This window comes from Pagrus pagrus (assembly GCF_965226575.1).
Source record: "Pagrus pagrus genome assembly, chromosome: 19".
Taxonomy (NCBI): Eukaryota; Metazoa; Chordata; class Actinopteri; order Spariformes; family Sparidae; genus Pagrus; species Pagrus pagrus.
The window spans coordinates 12,622,768-12,648,996 of record NC_140203.1 but is presented as its reverse complement, the minus strand read 5'-3'; the positions used below and the strand labels follow the sequence as shown (position 1 = coordinate 12,648,996).

General features: G+C 41.4%; 1 protein-coding gene across 2 annotated transcripts; it reads right to left on the bottom strand.

Annotated features, from left to right (window-relative positions):
- Nucleotides 1–989: 989 nt before the first annotated feature.
- Nucleotides 990–26,229, bottom strand: LOC311274558 (nipped-B-like protein B). Of its 2 annotated transcripts, none has more exons than XM_084382328.1 (47): nt 25,542–26,229; nt 24,032–24,180; nt 22,764–22,929; nt 22,530–22,660; nt 19,309–19,417; nt 19,078–19,226; nt 18,743–18,873; nt 18,565–18,655; nt 17,940–18,464; nt 16,027–17,850; nt 15,734–15,838; nt 15,407–15,541; nt 14,464–14,535; nt 14,265–14,354; nt 14,067–14,167; nt 13,866–13,952; nt 13,515–13,746; nt 12,026–12,177; nt 11,837–11,917; nt 11,611–11,711; nt 11,365–11,494; nt 11,194–11,276; nt 10,661–10,793; nt 10,411–10,554; nt 10,238–10,324; nt 9,763–9,974; nt 9,565–9,667; nt 9,372–9,470; nt 8,475–8,621; nt 7,842–7,976; nt 7,647–7,745; nt 7,485–7,538; nt 7,252–7,360; nt 7,008–7,144; nt 5,765–5,905; nt 5,559–5,652; nt 5,240–5,394; nt 5,060–5,150; nt 4,758–4,931; nt 4,467–4,657; nt 4,200–4,307; nt 3,683–3,883; nt 3,426–3,572; nt 2,947–3,317; nt 2,675–2,849; nt 2,214–2,402; nt 990–1,952 (listed from the first exon to the last, which is right to left on the bottom strand). In XM_084382328.1, exons 2-47 carry the CDS (start codon nt 24,093–24,095, stop codon nt 1,596–1,598), a joined length of 8,412 nt encoding a protein of 2,803 aa, XP_084238454.1. In that variant the 5' UTR covers nt 24,096–24,180; nt 25,542–26,229; the 3' UTR covers nt 990–1,595. The 2 variants fall into 2 exon arrangements, with proteins under 2 accessions (XP_084238454.1, XP_084238455.1); XM_084382329.1 differs by having other exon boundaries at nt 22,560–22,660; nt 25,542–26,228.

The window sequence follows — 26,229 nt, the reverse complement described above, 5'->3', positions numbered from 1 at the left end:
TCCTTAATTTCCCGCAGACTGGGCGAGGTGGAAAACTATGCTGCCGCCCACCGGTCAGTGTGAGTACTCACCACAAACATACAGACTGACAGATGAGCCAAATTGTATATATGTATATAAGACCTATGGTATTTTGTTACACCTTACATCCCTTTTAATCTTTTTGTAAATATTAAAAAACATTATTTAATTTGACAAATCATGTGACATATTATCAGATCATGTTATCACCAGTTGCAGCTTCTCAACTGTGAATGCTGGAGCTGACTGATATGTATGGGGCAGATACTGGTATAAATATTAGGAAGAAAAAAAATTCAGGCATCGATATATTGGCCAATATGTAATGGAGGCAGGATGTTACAATTTAATAATCAACTTTACTGTCTCAAATGACCCAGCACACCTACTGGGAATTTATTAAGAAGAAATTACTCTAAACATCTTTTCCTGCATTATAATCTCTAAAGTTTTTGTATCAGTGCATATTGGGAACATTTACGCCGATACTGCTTTGTCTGTGATAGGCCAATATTGGCCCACTGATATATCAGTCAGACTCTAGAAAACACACTTATTTTAGATTTTATAGCCTTCATATAGTTGAGACAGAAAAGATGCACAGGTTTATAGCTGCACTGCTGTTAAAAACTAGTTCTGATCTGCTTGATACCATACAGCAGCAGTTAGAACAGGAGTATTTTATGTTTAACATCTTCTACCAAAATGCACAAAATCTTAACAATAGAGAAATTGTGCAAAGTACATAAACAACTATGTGGGCCAAAGTCTGAGAGATGTCATCAAGTTACCTGCCAGCTGCTGATCCTCAGTCAAAATCACCATGACAAGATGATCTTTGAAAGGTAGCAGTGAGTGAGATGTGGTATTATTTCTTCAGAGGCACCGTTCAGGCAAAAAAGATGAGCCTCATGACTTTGAAAATGATGCAATGCATACTCTGATGTGGGGAAAAAAACACAAACAAGTAACAAAGACGTAAGAAAAATTTATTGCAGTATTTGTTCCACCAGAAGAGCAGGGGATCACTTTTTTCTTGCTCTGTGTTCTCTAACATCAAAATCTATATTAAAAACAATATAACTTCCCCTGCATATAGGCACAGATACTGCACTGCTTTTAACGTAAAATAAATTATATCAAAGATACTCCGTTACACAGTGTGGGTAAACAAACAGGAAAAGAAGAAGAAAGTTAAAAGTTGTTGGAGCTCTGGTCAAGTGAATAAATCCATCTGGTGCTAGTTTAAACTCCAAAAACACTTTATTAAGAACATCATCAATACACTAATTTCCAACATTCAGTTTCTTTTTTTTTTACAGAATTATGTTCAGATATAAACATGTGTTGAGTTAAACTATGGTACAGTGGGAGTAAAAATCATACAACGAAGCTGCTGCACAACAGCGAAGGAACTCCCACACAATGTTTTCCCAAACATTTCCTTCTTATGTTTTTCTCTGTTTTCAAACAGACCAGTGTTCTCAATGCTTGTTCCTCCACCAGGTCCGTCTTCTCTCTGTAACATATTGGATCCACGTAGATTTGGGCTGCGAGGGGTGTCTGTCAGTTGATTAAGTCTTACCCCCCTCCTTGGCAGCGTATAGCGCCCGTAACGTCTGTGCCACTTTGTTCGACAGCTTTTGTCCACTTGTCAAGGAGATCTTCTTGTAAATAATGTCTGACTCCTTGATAGTGTCGACCCAAGGCACCTTTTTGCGACCGTCCCGTTTCTTTGCCACAACCCAGGGCCCGGAGTAAGATCCAGTCATCCAGTGTATGCTGTAGCCATTTTTGATCTTCTGAACGACCCTGGCAATCTGTGGTCTGTCTTTGTATTTGGGACGGAGGATGGCGACGACGTCCATGGCCTCCACCGTCTCGTTCTTGTGACCTGAATCCTCTGCGGAATCACCTTTCCTTGGTTTCCGCTGTGGAAAGAACATGCAGTTGTTTATTAGTCTTCATTTTTTTATAGCGGGAGCATCACACAGATTCTCCACATTTTCGTAATGTGTCAACGGTAGCTGCAGAACAAGGAGTAAAAACTTAAAAATCCATGACTTCTGTTGTGTCAAATCCACACGACCTCACTAATGCCCAGAGTCTATGCAGAAATAGTTATATCACAGGAAAGTTAACATGTAAATCCTCTGAGTAATCTCTGCTCTCAGGAGTTTTAAAATTATTACCGCGGGAGGATCTTCATCCTCACTATCCTCCTCATCGGTCTCCACTGGAGCAGTGTGATTATTGTGGTTGTGGTTTGAGGGCTTTGAGCCCTTGAGCAGCGACGTAATTGCTTTGTTTCTGGCATTGGCACTCGCTTCACCCTCCTGGTCCTCTTCGTCACGATCCAAGTGCTCCATCAGTACCTTGAACTGAGAGATAAAAGCAGGTGACACTTCAGTTGATATGATTATTTCTTACAATTAATGTGGATAAATACAGAACAATAACCTTGGACATAGTTTATTAATTAACGCACAAAGGTTTCCTTCAGTTGTTGAACATGACTTGAATGAATGAATTTGATCTACCTGATAATCAGAGACAAACAATACTCTGCACTCTCCTTCTCACAGACATACCTTTTGTCTTCTACATGTTCCTGAGACTGAAATAAACTTAAAACATAGCACTGAATGCTTACGTCCAAAAACTGTTTCACAATATTCTTCTTGGTTTCGTAGCTCAGATCCATGTTGGCCGTGTCATTCTTCAGGTAAGTCAGTGTCTGACGAGGGTTGAAGTGCACCTTCGACTTCCTGTTCACAGCCTTGTCGTACACTTTGGCTGCCTCCGTGGGTGAGTATTTCTGGATTTTGCTGCAAACAAAAAGTTCCGTTCAGTCATGTAAACAGCTGCACTGCTGAGGCAGAGTTAATAAAAGAATTGTCGATTGGCATTTTTGATGCGGCCTACCTGTCTGAGAAGCCATACAGATTCTTCAGGTGTTGTTTTAGCACCAGCAGCAGCAGAATACCCTGTGAGGCGCTGGCAAAGTCCAGCAGAGGGTCAGGGTTTTCAGGCAGACGATCTATCAGTGCATCCTCGTCTTCAGAGTCAGAGTCGGAACCGGCTGATTTCTTTCGCCTGTGGACCACCTCCTCCTCCTCATCACTGCTACTGGATGTGCTACTGCTGTCTTCGTCATCATCATTCTCCTCGTCCTCCTCGTCCTCATCAGAGCTGTATTTCTTCCTCCGAGGCTGCTTCTTCTTCTTCTTCTTCTTCTTTTTCTTTTTTGGCTTCTTTGTCTTCTTTTCCCGCTGTACAGGCTCTTTCCGCAAAGACTGCGCAGAAAAGAAAGTTACTCAATAAAAGACCAAATATATAAGCTCATGCTAAATAAAACAACTAAGATCAATAAGGCAAAAGCAAAATGAGACGAAGCCTCTCACCTCCTTGAAAGACTGGAGCAGGTTGCTGCCAGAGACAGACAGAGTGATATCTATATGGTGCATAATGAAAAGAGGCTCATCCTGGGTCTGGTAGGGGAAGCACGCCAAGCTGTCTGCTACGAACAACAACATGGTCACCTCCGTTTTCTGTAGAGGACAGAGTGTCAAAACATCACTACAGGAACTAACTGGATGGGCAAACCTGAAAAACCGTAAGCCGAGAAGAGAATCAGTCTGAAGGAGAGAGGAAAACTTACGGAGCTGTCATCGAACAGGTTGAGCAGGGAAATGAGGAAAGCTCGTCTGTGCTGTCGGTTCCCACGGACCAAAGTGTAGAGATGAGCGCAGAGAGCGGAGTCTGAGTCATCGTGACGAAAGCCTCGAATCACAGCACCTTTGGATCCCTTTATGGCCTGTTGTACCTGGTAAGACATCTTCAGCCCTGCGACAGCCTTCATCTGTGAATTCACAGAGAGATACAACTCAGAAAGTGCATAGATAAAATGATGATTTTACAAAAGACAAAGTCTATAACAGATACTCAGCATAAAAAACTTTGCTTAAGTGGGTTCTGAGAATCCCAACATTAAATCTGGAGCGTAAAGCCATGTTTTCCTTCCTCGCAGCACTGAGCGTTCACTGTAGCCTCAGCTGTTTGAAATTCTCCAGCCATGACGAAACATACACACGATTCCCCACAGATACAGTTAAATCAAACGATCTTATTCACACTTCGATTTACACAGACTGATCATAAACCAGAAGGTCGCTCACGTGGATGAAGCCTATATATTTCTTGTCGATCTCCGCCAGCTGTTGATCGGCCTTGTTCTTCATGGTTGGCTCTGGGTCTGTTCCCATGGCGATCAAGTAGGGCACACACTAAAAAAAACACACACATTTTTCCTAGTCTGTGAACAGCTCACGATGCATTCAAAGCAGCAGAAAAGGCAATCTCACACAGATCTTGCTTGTAAGAGGTAGTGTGAATATCTGTCTTGTCTCGAGTTTGGGTTAGGGTTAGTGAGACTGTGAGCGTACCTGTACAGGATGGACGAGGCCCTGGCTGAGAGTCAGTGTGATGACACTCAGGGCAAAGTGTCGAACGGTGGACTGGGAGTGGAAGAAAGACTCCAGCACCTGCTTCAGGTAAATCTGCATTATTGAGCTGCTCATGCCCGATGAGATGTCTCCCATTTCCTTCAGATCCTCTTGCTTTGCTTGCTTCTTCCCTGAATAAACAAAGAAAACATCAACTTGATTAATCAAAGGATGTTCTACATGACATTGATAACCCATGGCATAACAGAGCACACCAGTTGTTAAACTCACATTCGCGATCAGCCTCCTGCATCCGATTGTCCTCCTCCTGTAGGTACGTCTGCAGGTTTTTAAGCACCTGTATCTTCAGACTGACCAAACTGCTTTCATCTGACAGGATACTGTTATACAGAACCTTCACATCCTGAACAAACATCAGCTCTGGGTGCATGATGAACTGGAAGCCTTGAGACAAAAAGAATAATTCATACACAGACACAATTATTGAGGGAACAGTAGTCAAAAACAATTAAACAGGCAATTTAAAAGATTGAAAGAGGTATTAATACAATCTGAGATGAGGTGCAACATACCTAGACCTATGATGGCCTTGATTTGGACCTCCTCATCTTCGTGAGTGGTGAAGTACAACAGAAGGTCCAACACTTTGTCCTTAATGACAATCTAAGGGACAAAGGGGGGGGGACAGCAAGTCAGTCATCGAAACAGATTCTGCTTTAACACATATTTTGAAGCAGATTGCTGGTGTTTACCTTGTTAGCACCCTTGAACTCCTCCTGGTCAAAATCAAAGTGTCGACAGAGAGCTCCCACAGTGAACAGTGACCGCAGGAGAGTGGGTTTGTTAGCAGCCAGAGTGGAGCTGTTGGGGTCCTCCTGGTGCTGTGTCTTCAGTTTGGCCAGGGCTCCTGTATAATTGAGGTAAGACTGAGTATGGGCTTAAATGAAACCTTAAATTTGAAGATTAATGAACAGTTTAACAATTACAAGCTCTGTGTACATGTTTTAAGAATATTTGTATATTTTTTATTCTTTTTCTGGCCTTTTTTATGTCACAGTATGTAAGTCTTACCATAGTAGCGGTTGAAACAAGCCCAAACAAACTTGTAGTTGTGTGTGACCTTGTTGACAACAGCACCAAGACAGCTTACACAGTGTTGGACAACCTGGGAAGCAGACACAACAAATGACGTCATGCTTACATCTCGGAGCAGTAGTTTCAACACCACCCTCTTCGAGAGCTAACTGTGAAAGCTGTACGCTATAAACCACACTGACCGTCATGCCATATTTGATGATGAGCTTCATCAGGTCTTCTTCTATGGTAGTGAGGAAGGTCTCACTCGGGCTGTCCATCAGAGGGATGACCAGCTCCAGGATCTTTGCCACGTTACATATCACCATGAAGTCGTTCTGAGTCTGAAATGTCAATAAAAGGAGAGCTGCACAGTTCAAAGCTGAGCTGGAAAATAACTTTTTGTTGTTGGCAGTAATGCACCTTTAGGCTGGTTTTTGGATTGACTATAATCAGCAGACATGAATAGGCTTTCATATCATTTATCATAATATTCAATTAGTTATTGCAGAACCTCCACAGTCGGTTATCATGGAATATTACAGGGTGTCTACAGGTATCAGGTAGTTCAATTGAAAGCTTTTTGGGACCGTTTCAGGGTGATTTTGAATTAAATTTACGACAGATTGTTGGAAAAATCATCTTTTTCTTATTTAACCATTGCAGGTAAATATAAAGGTATGTAGTATATATGTGGTTGCATGCAGAGGTAGGTTTTAAGGTAACATCAGAAATTTGGACTGTCACACAGAAGAATTGGACTAATTTTTACAAAAAGATATTAAGAGACGGATAAACTGAATTCAATTAAGACATTTCAACAGTTCATGTTCTTCTTGGTAGGACTGATAAGAATACTATCGCTTATCCGATACTGTCGAGCCAAATATGAAATATAAAACGATTTAATTTTCAAAATTGTTCTGTCCTTAAGAATGTTATCAGCAGAAACCATTAAATACAATATCATGTTATGTTTCTTAAATGTATAGTACACCTAAGTGCTTCTAGAAAGCTCAATTTAATTGCTTTATTAAGTGGATTCTTTCTCAGCACCTGACGTATGACTTACTTGTAATACTGTACAGTTGACCCTACTTATTTGTTCCAGCAAAACATATGAGCTCATTTGTACCACTTAGAGTACGCATTTGCATGACTGACGGGATGTCCTTCTTAAACAAGTGGGTTTCAGTCAGCTCTGATAAACCGCCACATGTTTGTGGTCTTAATGGGCAATTACTGGAAATATTGCACACAAGTAGGTACCACAAATGTGGGCACTGGGATGGACTCTGTGTTGAACACTTGTGCTTTCATTTGGCTGCCACTAGATGGCGCTGTAGTACAACATAAAAATGTGCTCATTTGCGTACAGTGGCCACCAGTGTCAACAAATGATCTCTCATACTTTCAAGCAATACTGAACAAAATGAATATACTTACATTGCACTTGGTGGTCAGGTAGGGCTGCATAGTCATTGCATGTTTGACCATTAACTGTGCCCTGATCTTGCTGAACAGGTAGAGAGTTGTGACGCATGATACCAGACGACCTGAGTTGACCCCTTTGTCTTCACAGTCTGAAACACAAACACAGAAAACATTGAAACTTGGCACATCGAAGCCTGTTGTTTTAACACAATAAAGAATTGTATAGTCAAACGTACTATTACGTTTCAATTTTTACCTGCAAGAGACTCCTCATATTTCAGTATGTGTTCGACCAGATTGTCCACCAGCTGTACACAGGCCTTCTTGGCAGGTTTGTACGAAGCTTGCTCCTCTGACTTCAGTAGCTAAACAGTTGGCATACAGATATTAGATAAGATGCTAGACAAAATATGCAAACAGCAGCTATTTATATAGACACCCAAGCTGCTGTTGAGAAATCAAAGCAGCTGCAGGAGTTAAACAACTCACATTTTGGAGAAGCTGCTCAAACCAGTCGTAGCCAGAATCTTTACATGCCAATACCTGGGATGAAACAATCGCAACAAAGCATGAGTCAGAAACGAAAACAAAAATGTTTCTTATTTAAATGATTGCACCAACATTTTTGTCACAAGCCCAGATCGTACGTACCACATCTGTGATGTTCAAGATCTTCCGGGTCAGTGCATCTTTGTCATGGCTGGGTGTGGGAGTGAACCACAGTTTCTGGAATGTCTCATTCACCAGTTTCTGCAAGAAAAGATGTCATATGTATACAAACTGTATACTAAAATATAAAACCTTTCACCACTTGAAAGTGAAATTTGCATAAAAAGAAACACAAACCTTGATCCCCTCTTCATCGTTGACCCTTCGGATCATCCTGACACACATCTCAGTGATCTTGTGGAAGTCAGGCTGCTCCAGGCAAATATCCCTCAAGATCTTAATGACCCTCTTCCGCACACTGATGCCTGTGTCCTGTATAAAGACAAAATGGGTGCAAGACAGCTCAATTTGGATTTAATGTACAGTGCCTTTTTGTCATTGATTGATTTGAAAATTCAATTTGAAACTGATTAGGAAAATATCAAGTATCCTGTTCAAATGTGAAAATTAAATATGTAAAATAAACAGATACATGATGGACAAACAGGAGCCTGTGAAAAAAATCAATATTTCTCAAATTGTTGCACTGTCAAATGGTTGCAGTTCTTTTTTTTGATCTGTAGGGGGCAGTGTGGGAAAAAAGATGATTTCACCTTAGCTGAACTTTTGCACTTTAAATGAACTTCTTGTTAGAGTTTTCTATATTCAAGGGCAAAGTTCCACTTGAACCTGTCTCATGATTGACTTGGTCCATTCCTTGAAGGTGCATATGATGTGACCAAATCAATTTAAACTTTACCACTAGAACTCGTGTGCTATACAGAACCTCACACTGAGCTGTTAAATAAAAAGGGAAGCTTAAGAAATTACCAGTATCCTTTCAATGAGCATGTCATAGTACTGCTCAATGAGCTCTGGTCGACTGAGCACAAAACGGCCGAGGAGCTCCACAGCTGCCTCTCGCACACTGGTGGAGTTGTCCATGAGGCGACAATGAACCCCACGCTGCATATCCAACTGGAAACAAATAGGGGAGATTAGTCAAGCATAAATAGACATTAATGAATGTTACAGCTGCTAGATTGACTGTGTTAAACTGGCATAATTTGCCTGTTAGTGCCAAAACAAAACCCCCAAGCTCAAAACAGAATCCCCCTGTTTCTGAAAAGATGAATCAAATGTAAAAGACGGCTTTTATCTGGGAAAATAAAAAAAAGATTTCAAAAAACATTTAGGGCCATCAATCCAGTATTCTAAGCTCAGAAATGGCTATATGTTTAAGGAAACTACTTCAGTTGTTTAGGAGAATTCTGCAAGTTCTTGTTAACTATAAATGACAAGCGATAGAAAGCATCCTGACCAGAAACAGTACAAATTGGCATGGTTCGTGCACGGCCCAGGACTGGAAAGCTTTACAGTGGGTGATTAAAACAGTTCAGAACATCACTGGTACACATCTACTGAGCATCAGTGGTGTTAGTGAAGTGGGCGCCTGCATGGAGCCCACAGGATACTAAAAGACAAGAGCCATCCCAGCGACAGCCTGTACACCCATCTGCTGTCTGGCAAGGAATACAGAAGTGTCCGCTACTGGACCAGCAGACTAAAGAGCAGCTTCTTTTCTCAGGCTTTGAAATTCCTCAGCTCATCCTACATACTACACCATAAAAATGTTTTTTCTTATGTAGCATAAGGGGACTGCAATTTGCATTTCTTCATGTAATGTTACAGGACACCACAGGTAAAAACCAAGAACCTTGCACTCACCCGTGCCAGAATACTTGGATCCACAGCTACTACTTCAGACAGACACTTCATGGCTTTAGTTCTGACTGCGATGGCACTCTCACCCAGCACTCTCAGAATCTATACAAGGGGAACAGTAAGAGGAGGAAAGGGTTAGTGACAGCCAACACAAAACAATCTCTCACTCACATTCATTTAAAATAAATCATCTTACCTGTGATAAATAAATATCAAAGCTCTGTGCAAACGGCCTCATAGAGGCCAGATATCTGACAATCAGACAGGAGTCCTCATAATCTATTGTGTCAGAGATTTCCCTGAAAGAAAAATCCAGAAGACCATTTAACACTGGGATAGGTGGACAAGTCAAACAGCCAATTAGTGCAATCATCCAAAGTAAAGTAATATTTACCTCAAAGAACTAGAATGTGATGCCCTGATGACCTTGCGGAGGAATTTCTTTCGTGCCTCGGCCCTCTGCATAATCTCGTCAGTTGAGTCAAATTCTTTGGAATGACGTCCACCTTTCAAGTCTTCATCGCTCTCATTTTGGGACTTCATCGCTTTCTCTGCCTCACTTGCAGTGTCCCTGTACCACTGGGCAACATAAAACTTCCTGGAAAACTAGAGGAAAACAAATGCATACATATGTGATGAAAAATGCTAAAGAGTTTATCACTTTGACACCAAGCAACCCTGTTTAACCCATGCCTCTTTCACGTTAAATGTAGAAACTCTCAATATCCTTATGTCAAGTCATTTGAGAGCTTCAAGTAACATGAGTACAGGCTTCAAGAGGGTATTACTCCAGTCCTCAGGGTATCATAAATGTGACCATAATGATTTCTGTAAGTACACAGCTGAGTGTATGAAGATTAAACACTCACCACCAGAGATGGATCCGTCTCAATGTTCCCATCTAGGTAGTGTAGCAAGGCCTTCTGGAGCTGCTGAACTTCATCGCTGCCTGGAGTCTGTAAGGAGATCAATAAGCAAAAGGAGCATCAATGACACTGTTCATTTACATCTGATAAAATGATTCTGTAACTATGCAGTCTACCTCTCTGAGGATGCGGTCAATAGCCTTTTGGTCCATCTTGGTGTTGACAGCATCTTTGCGCAGGCGAGAAGCCACGGTGCCGAGGTAGTCCAGCGACGCCACCCTGAGTGCCATTTCTGTCTGCTTGTTACTGAACTGGTGCACCTGGAATGCGAGAAGTGGAGGAGAAGTGTCACAATAACAAACAAAAATCAACAACACCGGACAGGTGTTGATTGATGTCAACTTTGAAGTGAACGATGCTACTCACCAACAGCCGGCCCAGTAAACTGAGCAGCAGTTCAGCTGCCGGCCATTCAGGCTTGTTGACTGAAGACAGCAGATCATGAACAAAGTTCTCGAACAGAGGCCTGTAGTCCTCTTCTCCCTGCTTACTGCCACACCTGAAACATACAAAATACAATCTTTTATTTTAGTATACGAGTGCAATGCCCATTCAAAATGCCCCTGTTTGATTGATTTGATTGATCTCGGATAAGTCAGTGAGTCAGTCTTGAGTTGGAATTCCTGGTTTATATAAACTGTCTTAATATTGAAAGTGCTGTTTGTCCAAATTGCACCAAATTCGTAGGCTTCATAGTTAGATTTTTAAACATTAAGCTAGTCAATATTGCAGCTTGTTCCATGGCAGAAGCAGGTACACTGCGGTATGCAGTGTAAAAGTCCCCCTTTAAAAATCCATAGACAAAGCTGACAGTGCTATAGATTTTGGCTTGCGGTGGGTGTGGGTGAGATCAAGAACACGCATTGTGCTGTGCAGCAAGTGTTGGACCAATGACTTACTTCTTTAGAAACACTGACAGGAAGTTCTGAGCTGTCCTCATGGCGGTTTCATAAGAGTTTGTGATGAAGACATCCTTATCCACCTACAAAAATAATTACTTTAATATGTAAAAACAATTTATGAAACAAAATATAGTACGGATAAGTTTCAGTTAAATCGTTGCTAGTTACCTTCTTATTGTGATCATCCTCTGGGTCCCTCTCTGAGGGAAAGTGTACCACACACTGGATGAGCTGAAAAACCAGCGCTGTGACCATCTGGATATACACGGGCTCTCCATTTGTGTCACAGCTGTTTAGCCTGGGGAAGCATGACATGAAGTATAGGGATACAGAGCAATACAGAGAAGGTCAGTGAACAATTTCTTCATTCATTTAATTTGTTGAGCAAATATTCACTGGACAAGATGTTGTCACCTAAAGTTCCTGAGGCTGCGTTTATTGGTAGGCAGTCTTGCCAGGGAGGTGAAGATCTCTTCGAGGATGAGCTGCCTGTGCTTCTCGTAACGAGAGAACACCTGAGGGAAGAGTGAAATGCAAAACACAAAATCAAAACATAACAATAGAGATGTCATGAAAAAACAATCTGAAGCGTGATGTACTGCTAGAATAACATGAAAATTGCACGCCATGGCAGACTTACTGCTGTCACCAGTGTGATGGCACACAACTGCAGATCATTGACATTCTCCACAAAAAACGGTGTAATACCCAGGGTGGACACCTAAAAAATGATAAAGGCACAAAAGCAATCAGGTGTTAAAGCCTGAGAATCAAAAGTTAAATGGGGTCATGAATTTGAATTATGTGGAAACCAGATCAAGAGTCTCACCTGGAGAATAGTGGTGTCAGTTAGCAGTTGGATCTCCAGGAGCTCTGAGATGTTGCTGATGATATCACACACTTTGCTGTAGAGCACGACCACCACCTTCTGTTTGTGGCCAGAACTCTTTGCTCTCTTGGACTTTGAAGTATGCATTCCACCTTAGGTGAGGAAGATAAAGAGAAAAAAAAAGAGTTGAATAAAAGATAAGTAAGCTACTTCAAACAGCAGCAGAAAAGTACCAAGGCTGCAGGATATTGAAGTATTCTTTTTGATAAAAAAAAAAAGTGTTATAATGTGTCAGACATGGTAGAAATTTTTCGATTCAACTACAGGGTTTCACATCAGGAAATATAACTACAAGAATATTATTTTATCTTTCTATTCATCGACTTTTATTTTTTTTAAAAAGTTAAATAGTCCTTAACTTCAGCTGATAAGCAATTACTTCATGAATTTAAACTTGCAATAGACCACTTTTTTGCTTTAACTTATCATTTTGAAGTAAATACTGATTGCACAGTATAATGGCTGAGGAAAAAATGGCACCATCTGCGTATAGATTGATTCCCTATAACCCTCACTTTCACTACGGTATTTCTGTCTGCCACTGGGCTGGATTTTCCACCGAAAAATTAAGATTGAAATGCAGCACAAAGGATGTGTGTCTGCGCAAAGAAGGCAAAGAGGGAAAGTGATAGAAACTGAGAAGAGTGAATGGGCAGGCAGTCGCTCGATGGAGAGCTCCGTAGTTGGGTCAAAGTCTTGTTCCTCCGTAGATATGTGTTTACCCTTACCACCAGCACTGGAGACGGTTCAAAACTGGCATTCTTCTGATGAGATCATTAAACACAAAACCGGCCTACTTTTTCAAAGAACCAGGTGTTTAACTTTAACTTTTCATAGCCCTGACATCGGGGTTTCGGTTGTTTTCTTGTTTTGGGCAGTAGCCAGGTTGAAAACGTCTTTGCGACAGCTGCAGTAACACCACAGGGAAATACAAAGGGGTGTCGGGTGTTGAAAAGTTGTCTAGAGGTTAGGTATTTGCATTTTGTTAAATAGTAAATCCCTTATAATAATGTAACTGCTTCCAGTTTTGAAACTAGATTTTTTTTTTTTAAATAAAAGGCACAAAGACAATTTAAGCCACAACCCGTTCCAAAAACCCAAAAACCCCAACATGGATCATGAAAAAAAGTTGGGACGCTGTGGTTCTTCTCATGTTGTGAGTTGCAGGCATCATAAATAATAAATACATCGTTAAATTAAGTTGAATATTTTGAGATGAAATATCTTTTCTTTGTATGTAACTTAATATAGGCTGAACAAGATTTGCAAATCCCCGTAATCTGTTTTTATCAATGTGATACACAGCATCGTTTTTTAATTGGGGTAGTAATATATCAACTTCGCATACACAAAGGTAGCTCCTGGAAATCAAGATTTTTGCAATCTTTTTGTAGAACAACTTAGAAGAACAGAAGAAAACTGTGCTGACCTCCATGGGAATCCACTCTGAAGGCGGAGTCATACTGAGGGTACAAAGAGTTTTGCAGATGGAACTTGGTGTACTGCAACACCCTCTCGATCACATCCTCTATATAAACAGCCTTGGGCATGTGTGGAGATGTCATGATGTTGAGTGCAGTCAGACAGGCATCAGCGGACTTGGTCACCCTCTCCATGATAAGGTCACGCCACAGCCGCTCCTCCTCCATGGAATCATCATCCTACAGATGTCAAAAACAATAAATACAATAAATAAATAAAACAAAGGACAAAACTCGCTGAAAATTGGGTAAAAAAAAAACATTAAAACTCCTATGGCTTCAAAGTAATATCAACTTACATGGTTCATTAATGTGGAAAGTTTGACGCTGTCCTGAATGTTCTTCTCCAGGATATTCAAAATCTTCACCAGTTTACTAGATGAAAACTGTGGAAAGAACAAAAGATTGGTTAGTTTCACCACAACACAGCTGAGAACTGATGGTCTTCAACAGCTATAAATCAACTGTGAACCTGACTGTTAGTATGTGAGTACTCTTACCTTGTTAAAGACGCCCATATCTTTAATCTTAGCGGAATCATTGCCTAGCTCGCTCAACTGGTGTTTTCCAAGCAAGAGCTCTTCGGGTATCTCATCATCATCTGTTTGTGGGCACAAAGTTATAATACTGTCAAGTTTTTCAGTTCAACACTTCAGCAAGCCAAGAACTTTGGAAACTGTGCAGCACTTGATGTTTACCTGCAGCAGCAAGGTCCACGTCCTCAAGGCTCTCAAGAATGTTGTCAACACTGGCTGTGAATCTCTTCACTGAGGATGTGTCCATCTTTTCTGTTAAACAAATGTAAACAAATTGATTAATACAAATATGCAGTTTGAAACAATTGCAATCGATCATTATTATGAAAAAAATGTTTTAAACAGAGTGGTTTAACAATACCCTCTAGTGTCAGGCTGGACTCGTACGCCTTCCTCTTTTTCTGTTGCTCCTTTTTCTTTAATTTTCTGGCAACTGAACAGCAAAAAGAAAACAATAACAACATTAGTAAAATCTTTGACAGCAGCAACTAACCCCCAAGTACTGAATGTTTAATAGAGAAAGACTTGTGTGTACTAATACAGCTATCCAGGGAATTGGCCTGGCTGATCACTGGTTTCAAACTGCAATAATTTGAGTGACAGCCATCAGAAAGCATAATTTTGTCTGTTGTCTAAAGTTATAATTGAGATACAATCATTTTGCCATCTTTGAAATAATTAACAAAATAAAGGCCTTGTTTACGCTTGGTATCAACGTCCACCCTGAGGGATCCGATCACAAGTGGACAGCTCTGAGTACAGGTTTGAACACCCCTCATTGAGGACATGTGAGATCTGATTACTTAGACCTTCAGAGGTGGTCTGGGCTGCATGTGACCACACTCTTTAGCTGTGTGCATGCACATGTGTGTTTGGCCACACTGAAGGACCCTACTAAAATGACGTCCTTCTTAGCAAACTGCAAAATGGCTACGGCAAATTCTAAATCATTGGTGCCTTCTTGTAAATTTGTTTGACATTTTATTAATGGTAAACATGGCAAATTTTACGAATATATTAACCAATGAAGGCAACGTCTCAGACACCCATGGAGAAAGTCCCCAGGCTCCCTTTGAAAATCGCTCAATTTTGAGAGTTGTTGCATAAAAAGAAACTTTATAAACTTTGTGAAACGCTCTCTACAACACATTAACTATTTGGGCCTTTTTGTTAATTTGGCAAATGTTACACATGAAGATATTTCTATCTTTGTGTAAAAAAACGTATCCATTTGCCAGGTGTGATCTGATTGGCTTAAAGCTGTTGGCTACGCCCACTGGTAATCCCATGCAAAAAAGCCTTACCATCTTTCATGCTTGGTGGTGGAGAGCCGCCATCTGAACCATTAGGGCTCCGATCGCGATGACGGCCACCGGACCCACGACGAGCATTGGTCTTCCATGTCTTGTCTTGACCTTTCTTGGACTTTTTCCTTGCAGCTATAACAATAACATAAAAAGGATAAGTCAGTAACAGAACATAAAGCATAATTTATGGATCTATTAAATGGATAATAATTGTAATATAAAGCATTTGCAAGTATCTTTTTACATCTTAAGGATTGCTGCATTACGAAATGTAAAAACAGTATTCTGACGGTAACTGTGAAATATTTTAGGTTTAATACTGACACTCATTGTCTGAGTCATCTTGATTGCTTTGGTCTTCATCTGAGTCCACCTCGGCGTACTTGGATTTCTTACTGATCATACTGTGCTTTCTCTTAATCGACATCCCTGTAAGCACAAGAGGTAAGTGAGTTTTCAGGACAGAATAATTTACACTTAGATCAATTCAGGAACTTAATCCACAGCAATCTACTCCGATTAATGACTCAACATTATTCTTGAGACTGTGGTTCAAAGTAAATAATTAATCCAGAAACAGCTTTGTGCAAATGTTTACTAAACAAATTAAATCATACCTCTCTCTGATTTGTCACAGGAGGACCACTTCCTGGATCTGGAGATTTGTGCATCTCTGCTTTCCCGAATGATCCTCTTGACCTCGTCAATACTCAGTCTCCGAAGCACAACAACAGGTTTAGCTCGTTTGTTTAAGTTCTCTATCAATGACACTCGCTTCAGCCTGACAATGGGTTCGTTCAGGGCGTCTTTGAGTTTGTTCAGAGGTTGAGGATCTTTCTCTTTCCCGTCCCCTTTCAATTTAGGAATCACAAAGTTCTTCAGACTTCCTGACGTTCCACCCAGCAGGTACGAGGGGAACTCGCTGGGTTTTGTCTCGAAAGACTGCTGTTTGTTTCTAGCTTGGCAGTTAAGGCTGCCGTCCCCACTCCTCCTCTCTTCCTTATTTTGGGCGTTTTGATGGTTGGAATTCTCTGTCCTCTGTCGACCGTTGACGTCAGTAGATTTTCTGCTTCCATCTCGCTTTACCTTTGGGCTGTCAGGTCTAGTGTTCCCGTCAGGTGAGTGTCTGTTGCAGTTTTCCCGCAAAGTCTTGTGTTTCCTTTCTCTGTCTTTATCTCTATCTCTTTTTCTGTCCCTGTCTTTATCTCTATTTTTATCTCTATCTCTGACTCCATCCCTGTCTTTATCTTTATCTCTGACTCCGTCCTTGTCTTTATCTCTATCTCTGACTCCGTCCCTGTCTTTATCTTTATCTCTGACTCCGTCCTTGTCTTTATCTCTATCTCTGACTCCGTCCCTGTCTTTATCTTTATCTCTGACCCCGTCCTTGTCCTTATCTTTATCTCTGACTCCGTCCATGTCTTTATCTTTATCTCTGACTCCGTCCTTGTCTTTATCTTTATCTCTGACTCCGTCCTTGTCTTTATCTCTGACTCCGTCCTTGTCTTTATCTCTCTCCCTGTCTTTATCTCTGTCTCCATTCTTGTCTTTATCTCTGTCCCTCACTCTATCTCTAATTTTGTTTTTATCTCTAATTTTGTCTCTATCTCTGACCTTGTCTCTTTCCTTATCTTTGTCTCTGTCTTTGTCTCCTTCTCCGTCCTTGTCTTTATCTCTGTCCCCGTCTTTATCTCTATCTTTGTCTGTATCTTTATCTCCGTCCTTGTCTCTGCCCCTATCTATGTCTTTGTCTTTATCTTTATTTCTGTCCACGTCTCTATCTCTGTCTCTGACTCTGTCTTTGTCTCTGTCCTTAACTTTATTTCGATCCCTAACCTTTTCCTCTCCATGTTTGGAGATGCGGTCTGCCTTGCTCATGGTTTTTGGAGTCTTAGGTTGGCTGACATCCGGCTGGTGACTGTTATGGTTCTTTTCCTCTTTGTGGCTTGAGTCTGAATTCCTGTCATGTTTCTGCCGGGTAGTGTCTAGCCGTTTGTCATCCGAGTGTCCCTTGACGCTCTCAGATTTGCCGTCATGTCTGTGTTTTTCGCGCCGCCTTTCCTGCTTCTCTTTAGTGGTCTCTGGTTGCCCATCTGAGCCAGACTTCCTGGGAATATCTGCGTGCTGTTTGATGATCCCAGGTCGGTTTTCAACAACTTTATCTACCTTTACGTCAGTCTTTGACTTTATGCGCTGTAGGTGTTCCTCACACAACTTCTGTGCTTCCAAGACCACTACAGGCTGTCCAATCACTCGGCCGGCTTGCTGCAGATCAATACTGACCATCAAAGCAGGCCGACTGGCACCGTTACTTGCAGCATTTGTCTTCTTGGGTGTCAACCTGCTTTCAGTGTTGCCCCCTTGTAAGATAGGCCCGTCACTTGAATCAGCTCCGGATTCCTGAGGATATGAGTCTTGCTTCCGTTTCTTCAGTGGCTTATCTGCAATAAAGACAAATGTAGCTTAGATCTTCTAATAATTCAAACCAACCTAGGTCATGAAATAAATGCAAGAAGGCCTAAAACTATACCTTTATCCTGGACTTCTTTAGACCACCGTTCTCTCTCACTGGCCGACTCCCGTTCTATTCTCTCGATCTCTGCAATTGTATCCATCTCAGCATCATCGAACACAACCCCGCTGATGACTCCAGAGTCCTTGGTATTTGGCCGAGCAGGAGCCTGCTGACAGTTTGCTTGCTCCTCAGCACCAAACTTGTGCAACACATCCTGTGCAGTCCTTGACAACTGATTTTTGTTATTCACCAAATCAGTTTCATGATTTAAGTCGCCGTGCGCCTTAGGAGGAAGTTCTCCAGGTTGATCCATGTCTGAACTTCTCACGCGTGACAGTTTTAAAGTCAGCCTGGCAGAGTCTTTTGATGGAGAACTAACAATGCCATACAAGGCGCTTTTGTCCATCTCTTCATTTTCTTCTCTACTCCTTTCTTTCTGCTTCTTTTTGCGGTCAGCAGAGGTGAGGAGAAGGTCAGGTGCTGCACCTGGTGGCACATCTGGTGGATGTGACTGCATGATAAGAGGAGGCCTGGACTCTCCTAAAACACAAATAAATTCAAGGAAAGGTGAGCACCAGAGAAGAAGATTTGGCAAAAAATTAATTGTACAATCCATTGACTTGTTGCAAAGGCGCCATACTTTTTGCAGTCTCTTCACTCCCTGCAGGGGAACACACAGACTCTGGTGATTTAACTGGAAAAGCGGCAGCCCTCATGGAGGGGTCATTCTCCTGTTTGAACACAAGACATTTGTCAGCATTTTCAACGGTCAGCATCTGCTGAGGTCCAGTTCAAGATATCTTGATTCTCTGCATTACCTCATTTCCTAGTCTGTGAGCCAGGTTTATGTAGTCTACGTTGGAGCCTAGTCTCACATTATGGTTCGATGAATTGCTTGATAGCTGTCCAGAGACCTTGTTGTCATGGATATTTCTCACACCACCAGCAACTAAAACAGAGAGCGAAATGAATTACCCAATGAAGTATTTGCAATGTCTATCTAACAGAGAGACAGATAACTTATTACAGAGCTACAGCTGCAGTTTTACTACATTACATTAAGATAGTGTCTGCTCATCAATGTACTCCTCACCCAATGAGTGTGTAAAAAAGACAGCTACCTCATTTTTCCCTGGTTTTAGTGTATACTCACCTTGCTGAGTCTGTTGGTGTTGAGAATAACTGGGTGGATTATACTGCATGTAGTCTGCAGGACTCTGAGGGGTATAGGGACTAGGTATAGGGCTGTTCTGCTGGGGTGCGAACCGAGTACCTGATCCAGTCTGCTGGGATGTAAAGCATCTGTGAGGGAGGAATAAGTAGTGTTAGTAGAAGTGGATACTTCTGCTTTTTCATCATCATCAGTATGCTGGTACTGCCTTACCCAGAGGGGCTTTGAGGAACTGTGGTTTGCTGATAGTTTGATCCTGGACTCCCATGCACCTGATTCTGAGAAATCTTATACTGTTGCATCAATGGCTGCTGCATTACACCTAAAAGATAAAGAAAAAATAAATCTACAATTAAGAGCATACAAACAAGGAGCTGAACATACTAAATTCTGCTGCACCAAAACTCTCTTATGTACCTATGGAATAGAAACTTGGTAATACAGGTATTCGGGTTTACAAATACGATATCTCAGGTTAAACACAATATTCATAAGTGAAAGTGAAATGTAATAGCATCCGCAGTGTAACAAGACTATCCACCTAAACCAAACAACATATTCTCAATAGCAATACTGAAAACTACTACAAAGTTACAATCTTATAAATCCTACCTTCCTTTTTTTCATTAACAGTGTGTCAGAGAGGTGTTGCTTCAATTCTACTGTACTGGATTGCATTATTATCAGCCGTGACTGAATTGGCTGGTAATCATCATGGTAAAATGTGGTGCTAGAGACACCTTTTATACAAGGAACTAACATAGAAGCAGTTTTGAGTACTTTGCCAGGATTTTAGATGTCTGCCTGTCTGTGGTCAGGCAACCGTGCAAGACACAGTCATGTGACTTTATCATTGGGATCAAAAATAAGCAACCAGTTCAAAGAGGGGTGTTGGCTGACCCTTTAGTACTGGGTTCTCATGTAATAATGTAGTAATGACTACTGAGTAGTCATGGGTCAGAACGGGAACATGTTGACGGGCATCAAGGCTGGCGTGATCCCATCGCAAAATCGTTCCTAGTTCTGTCTGTGGACAGACTTTAGCAACGCAATAGTATCACAACCATGAAACATGCCAGTCATGGATTTTTTTTACAGGTGTGTAGATTAGATGAAGGCCGAGTTTGAAGATGGGCATGCTCTGGGCAAGGAGGCCAGATGTAGGTGAATGCCTCAGCACCATATTACGCCTTTGGCCGACATTCATTGTCTGATAACTCTGTGTATTTGTAAAAACTACTCAAAATTTCAGTCATATATGTATATAGTCAGTAATGTAATGTAATGCACATATAATAGTATAATGTATGACAATAGAACCAATTAAATGACAATCATATCATATTATTCAGATCCATCACAATGGCTAAACTACTTTTTCTGTATTGAAAACTTGACTGTATAGACTTGTTAAACATTCTGAAAAAAAAAATGCATCACCACAAAACATCATTTAGAGTTCAGAGTATGAAGGAGGAGGTTATAGTTGCAGGAAAAACGTGATGTTTTAGCAAGGTGCAAGGTTATGTGCATCCTGTCAGGTGATAAGTACACGCTTATCATTTCACGGGGTCAGAAGCACTAAGTTCCCACTACTGGCTAAAATGGCACAATCAGTGAACCACAACACGTTTCACCCAGTGCCTCAACAGACCGATGCATCAGTGTTAATGAAATATATATTTTTGAGGTCCGAGTGTGTGTTCACAACCACAGATGCTTGTGGTTTGTTTTTTCTCACTAATGTTCATCTTGCAGTTAGCAGCACCTCCAGCTCTGCAGTACACGCAGTGTGCAGAGCTTTTCTCTTATTTTTCCCTCTTTGGCACAAATAATGATTCTATGAAAGTGTGTATGCAAGCCATACACTTATAATTACCAGTAATTGCAGGGTAGTGAAGCTGCTCATAAAACTAGAAGGCTTTCCTGAACAAAGGTTAAAACACAAATTTTGAGCTGTTTATGGCAATTAGCGATATCACTGACGACACCTAAAACAAACACAGCGATGCCTTTAAGAAATGTGTGTGGGATTCAAAATATCTTTTTAAATATTTTACTGTTGCTAAATATCACATGTGCTATGAACAGGAGTTCAATTACAAGAGTACTTGTCAACACACTGTAATGTATTACTTTAAAATTCCAATGAAAAGTTATCTCACTTTACGAGGTGGAACCGTACAAGCGGCTTTATTCCCACCCATGGAGACAAAGAGACAAAGAGATTAAGAGAAGATTTCATCTTTGTCTGTCAAGTGAAGACACAAGGATTGATTCACCCAAAATAACTAATAAAAAGTTGTTTTTTTTAGTTTTTTTATGCAGATTTCTAATGCTATCTAGCCATGGAACTGGCCAGAATTCTGTCTGTCAAATTTATTTTGCCTCCTCAATGTGACGGAGTTGAATGGAATTTCATTCAGATGCCAACCATGACCCACAATATCCCAGTTTGTGTCCGGCTGGGGACCTTTGTGGAATCTCTCTCCCGTCATTTCCTGTTATCTCTCTACTGGTGTTCTCTAATAAAGAGATAAAATAGCCAAAAGATCATTCAGAAAAAGAAGAAAAAAAACAAGCAGCAATATGTCTTACAGAAACAGTGTCCCAGTTACTCTGAATGGTCCACAAACTTGTTGCAAAAAAAATTATTCTTTTACCTATCATAAGTCAAAAACTGGAAGAACAGGAAAAACAGTGAGTCTCTCTGAAAAATGCGCCTTGCCACAATTCTACAGCTGTCTTACATAGATGTTATATGTTGTAAGCTAGCATGCTAGTCACCCAAACATCAATAAAGACAGGACTTTGAGAGTCTAGTTGTTGTTAAGAAATAGCTTTCTTGACAATGGAGGAGATATTTTTTTCAATGTTTACAGAGCTATACTTATTGTTTTTTGCCTGTTTACAGTCTTTGAGCTAAGCTACGCTAAATACAGGCAGACTACCTACTCCTTACATCTTGTGATGAAACAAAATAACTGCCAATGCTGGCCAATTTAGACTACATTCACAAATAAATTCACCTAACATTACAGCCAATCAAACCTCTGAGCTTTTACATTTTTAGGGCGCTATTTATAGTTCTGCTTACCTACACTTGTCTATGTTATTGTCAGATTGTCTCCACTTCATACTTTAATTTGTGATTAAATATTGACTTTTTATCTTTTTTGTCACTAAAGTAACCCCTTTGACTTGTTATGAAATAGCCTTATTAACTTAAGTTTCTTTCATGTTTTTCGTCCAGCAATGGCTCTGTCCTCAGTTTGGAAACAACTATTGCTGCTTAACTAGTCGCAGGTAGTGCATCTGACCAAGGAAATGCTCAGGTGAATACTTAGTGGAAAACCAAGAGTACAGCCGGTGACAGCGCATGCACTAAGCTCGACTGCAAAGTCAACAGCAATGACTCAATGCCTCCTCCTTACCACCCAAAACCTTGTACTGGGTTGGCCTACTTTTGTCCCTGAAGATTTTGGGGTTCCTGGACAGCAGAGTTTGGAGAAGCATTGGCATGTCACCCTCGGGTTCATCGTTCCCCAAGTTGTCCTTCAACTCTCTGGAAAGCGAGCAAAGGTATAGTCAGTCACACTCATATTGCAGGCAATAGTTGCCCACTGGCTTAAATGCTAATGTGTGAAGGATGGGTGAGTGGTACTTACATGTGTTCAGTGGAGACCTGGTTAAGGCTTTGTGCCAGCTGAGTCACCAGATTCTCATCCCGACACACCAGTAGGCTGCCGACCTCTTCGGAGATCCTTCCATTGTAGAGCAGACTCTTAGCAGTGGTGGCAGGGAGAGGAGAAGGCAGGGGCAGCTGGTTCAACACTAAGAGGATGATGGACAAGTATGGTTGGGTGGAAAATGAAGAAAGCTTTAAAAAAAAATACAAAATAAAACTGTTTTGGAAAGAGATTAGTGTGTGATAATGTCAGTGTGTAGGCATTTAAAGGAGACATATGCTCATTTTCAGGTTTATCATTTTATTTTGGGTTACTACTAGTATATGTTTACATGCTTTAGTGCTCAAAAAACACATCAGTGTTCTCACACTGTCCAGTGCTGCAGCCTGCATTTTAGCTCCTGTCTCTTTAAGGCCCCCCCTCTCCTCGATAGCCAGTCTGCTCTGATTGGTCAGCTTGCACATGCCTGAGTCAGCACTGCTAACAACAACAGAGCAGCTGTGCTAAATGAACTAAATGGGTTCCAAACGAGCTGCTAAGCATTAAATCATGCAAATGTGTGACATGGTGACATAGTGTGATGTCACAAAGTCACGGAATTACTGAGGAGGCATTTCAGACACTGCAAGTGCAGTGTTTTCTGTGGGAGAGAGGAGTTTCTGTTGGTGCAGACTTTGACCTTTTTAATTTTCAAGACCTGCACAGGAACCTATTTAAAACACTTAAGAGATAGACAAAAGAAAAAAGCATAATAGGTCTCCTTTAAAGTCTGAAAAATACAAATTACCCATTCCACACTGTTAATATGTTAACCTGAGCTTGAAATATCTTCCTTTACTTTTGAGGAAATGAATGGATCCAAAATCAGAATACATTCATTAGTTTTCACTCTCGTGTTTACAACATTTCTAATCAGAATACACATACTGCCATACTCATTCGTGATGAAATATAAAATATGCTGTAACAATATATTAAACATATCATGCATAAAAAGCCCTTAAAATCCAATAGTGTAGTAGTATAATGTTCCCTTATTTTAACAGTTATTCATTAGTCAATAATCAGAACTAGTTTGGGGTATCTGAGCTTTTAACTTCCCATCTTGAGCAATATGAACCCCTTCACTTCCGTCTGCCCTGAAGTCACCAGTTGTCAAGCAGTATTCCTGAGCCCTTCCACATCTTGGTTTGAATGTTAGTGTTAGGTCGGTGCGAACAGCATTAGGGAGACGGTGTTTCACTTACAGTCTGTCAGGCTAGCAATTCCAGCAAGAGTAGTGATGGGAACATGAGGCATATCACCATTCATGCTGAAGATGAGGTCAAGAGGTCGTGTCAATGCACAGGCTGCTCGATATCACCAATCTCTTCCTAATCCTCACATCTCCAAAACGCTGCAGAGACAACAAAAAAACAAAACAAAAAAAATAATAATAACAGACAGTCTCACAGGATGTACTGTCAACAAGGATGGATGCCATTACATGCAGCAGTGTTTTTATTAGGATTACGAGTATTAAGAAACAGTTAGGTGTTTTCCTTATAACTACAGTGCACGTCCTCTGGGGTGAGGATTGAAAAGAGTGTCAGCTCATGAGTGTGCATTATTACACTGCCAATATAGCTGCACCTCTGACGTAGATAGTTAATACCCTTTAGCAAGCCTGGGCATGTCTTTATAAGTTATTGATTTATATAAGCTTCTGGTGTCCGGGACATCTTGTTTCCTGGTTCGTTTCCCCTTAATAAACACACACCTCCTCTGTGTGCTTTTTTTTTTTTTCCTCAACTGTGTCAAGTCTAACATGTATGCAGATGGCTGCAGACACACACAATCAATCATTGTAGCTCTCATGTGAATGCAGGAGGTCGTGCAATGGACACAGATTCTGGTGGTGACAAATCTATCTCAAGCTAGCTAATGATACAAAAGTTACAACCATTCTCTCAGTGTGTGTGTGTGTGTGTGTGTGTGTGTTTCTCTAGCTAGCGTTATATCCATAACTAACCTCAAACGTCAGCATGTCTGAGTTTATCCGTTATATACATTTTCGCAGCTGAAACCTACCAAATAAATCCCGACGCTGATACAAAGAAGCTTGTAATTAGTACACATCTTGAATTCTTTCTTTTGTTACAGTGTCAGAAAAGGTTTCCGGGGCTACCCAAACACATAACAGCCGAATTAGCTCATCCTCACACCAGATATGACTGTATTATTACTCGCTTGTGACTATTTTGACGATGTAGACACTTGGTAAGAGGACGAGAAGCGATACGACGCCTGTGAAAGTGACTTAAAATCAACTCGGGGCTAGCCGGCTAGCAACAACTGGAGATGTAGCTAACGTATGCTAGCTAACTGGCAAGGTAGATCTGTAAGTTGCCTTAGCTAGCATCACCGGGAGTGCATCGGACCCAGTTAGCCGTGGGTTGCCGACTCCGTGACGCTCTTTTCCCCACACAGACCGAGTACGGCTTTAGATTTCCACCTCGCACTCGCAATGGCCTTCATCGACGCATCCCTAGCTCCCTAGTAGACCACGGACTTGCCTGAGGAAGCGTAACCCCGACCCGACGCCAGGGAGGCAGGGGTACAAAGCAAAGACCCCATCACAGATCACAATTATCCCCTTGGTTGATCCCGTTAACGGCTCCCAACGGCCGCCCGGCGGGTCCGGCAACGCGGAAACACTCGGGAAGGTAAACAATTTGTCGGCAAAGAGGTTGTTATTGTGGAATCCGGCTTATTTACCTCTGGATGTGATGAGAAAGAGAAGTGGTTCTGGTGGAGGAGGAGGTGGTGGTGGTGGTGGTGGAGGAGGAGGAGGAGGAGGAGGGGGAGGAGCAGGAGTAGGATGGCAGCTGGAGCTGGAGAAGAGTCTCTAGCTCCCTCTCCGTCCCACCGTTCAAACAGCTCTTCCGAGTAACAGCTAACACAGCGGCAGTGATTCCCGTCGGGAGGACTGGGGGATTTTCTTCTTTCTCACGGCGAGCATAGCTGCTGGGAGTGGGAGAGCATCCTCCTCGAAGGCACCGGCCTTAACGGACGACGTTTTGGATCAGGCGCTGGGGGTTAGCTGTGCGCGTACCGGTTAATTTCCGGATATAAAAACAATCGGACAACAGAGAAAAGGGGGGGATCTAGCAGCACTGTCTACCCCCCTACCCCTCTCGCTCGCTCGCTCTCTCTCTTTCAAAATGCCGACCGGAAGAACCGATAAAAGGAATAACTCCCTCAACCGGTGGGAAGCCAGGCAAACTAACGTTAATTACCTTGTAACAGACTGGAGTCACATATCACCGTCTATTGATAAGGAAACATCCTGGGAGACTCTATTGCTATCACAGTTGTGTTTTGTTTTTTTTGTTTTTTATTGTGATTTTATTTTGAAATAGGCTAGTTAAATCTTCGAGTCTTCTTTGTGCATGGTATTGATTTG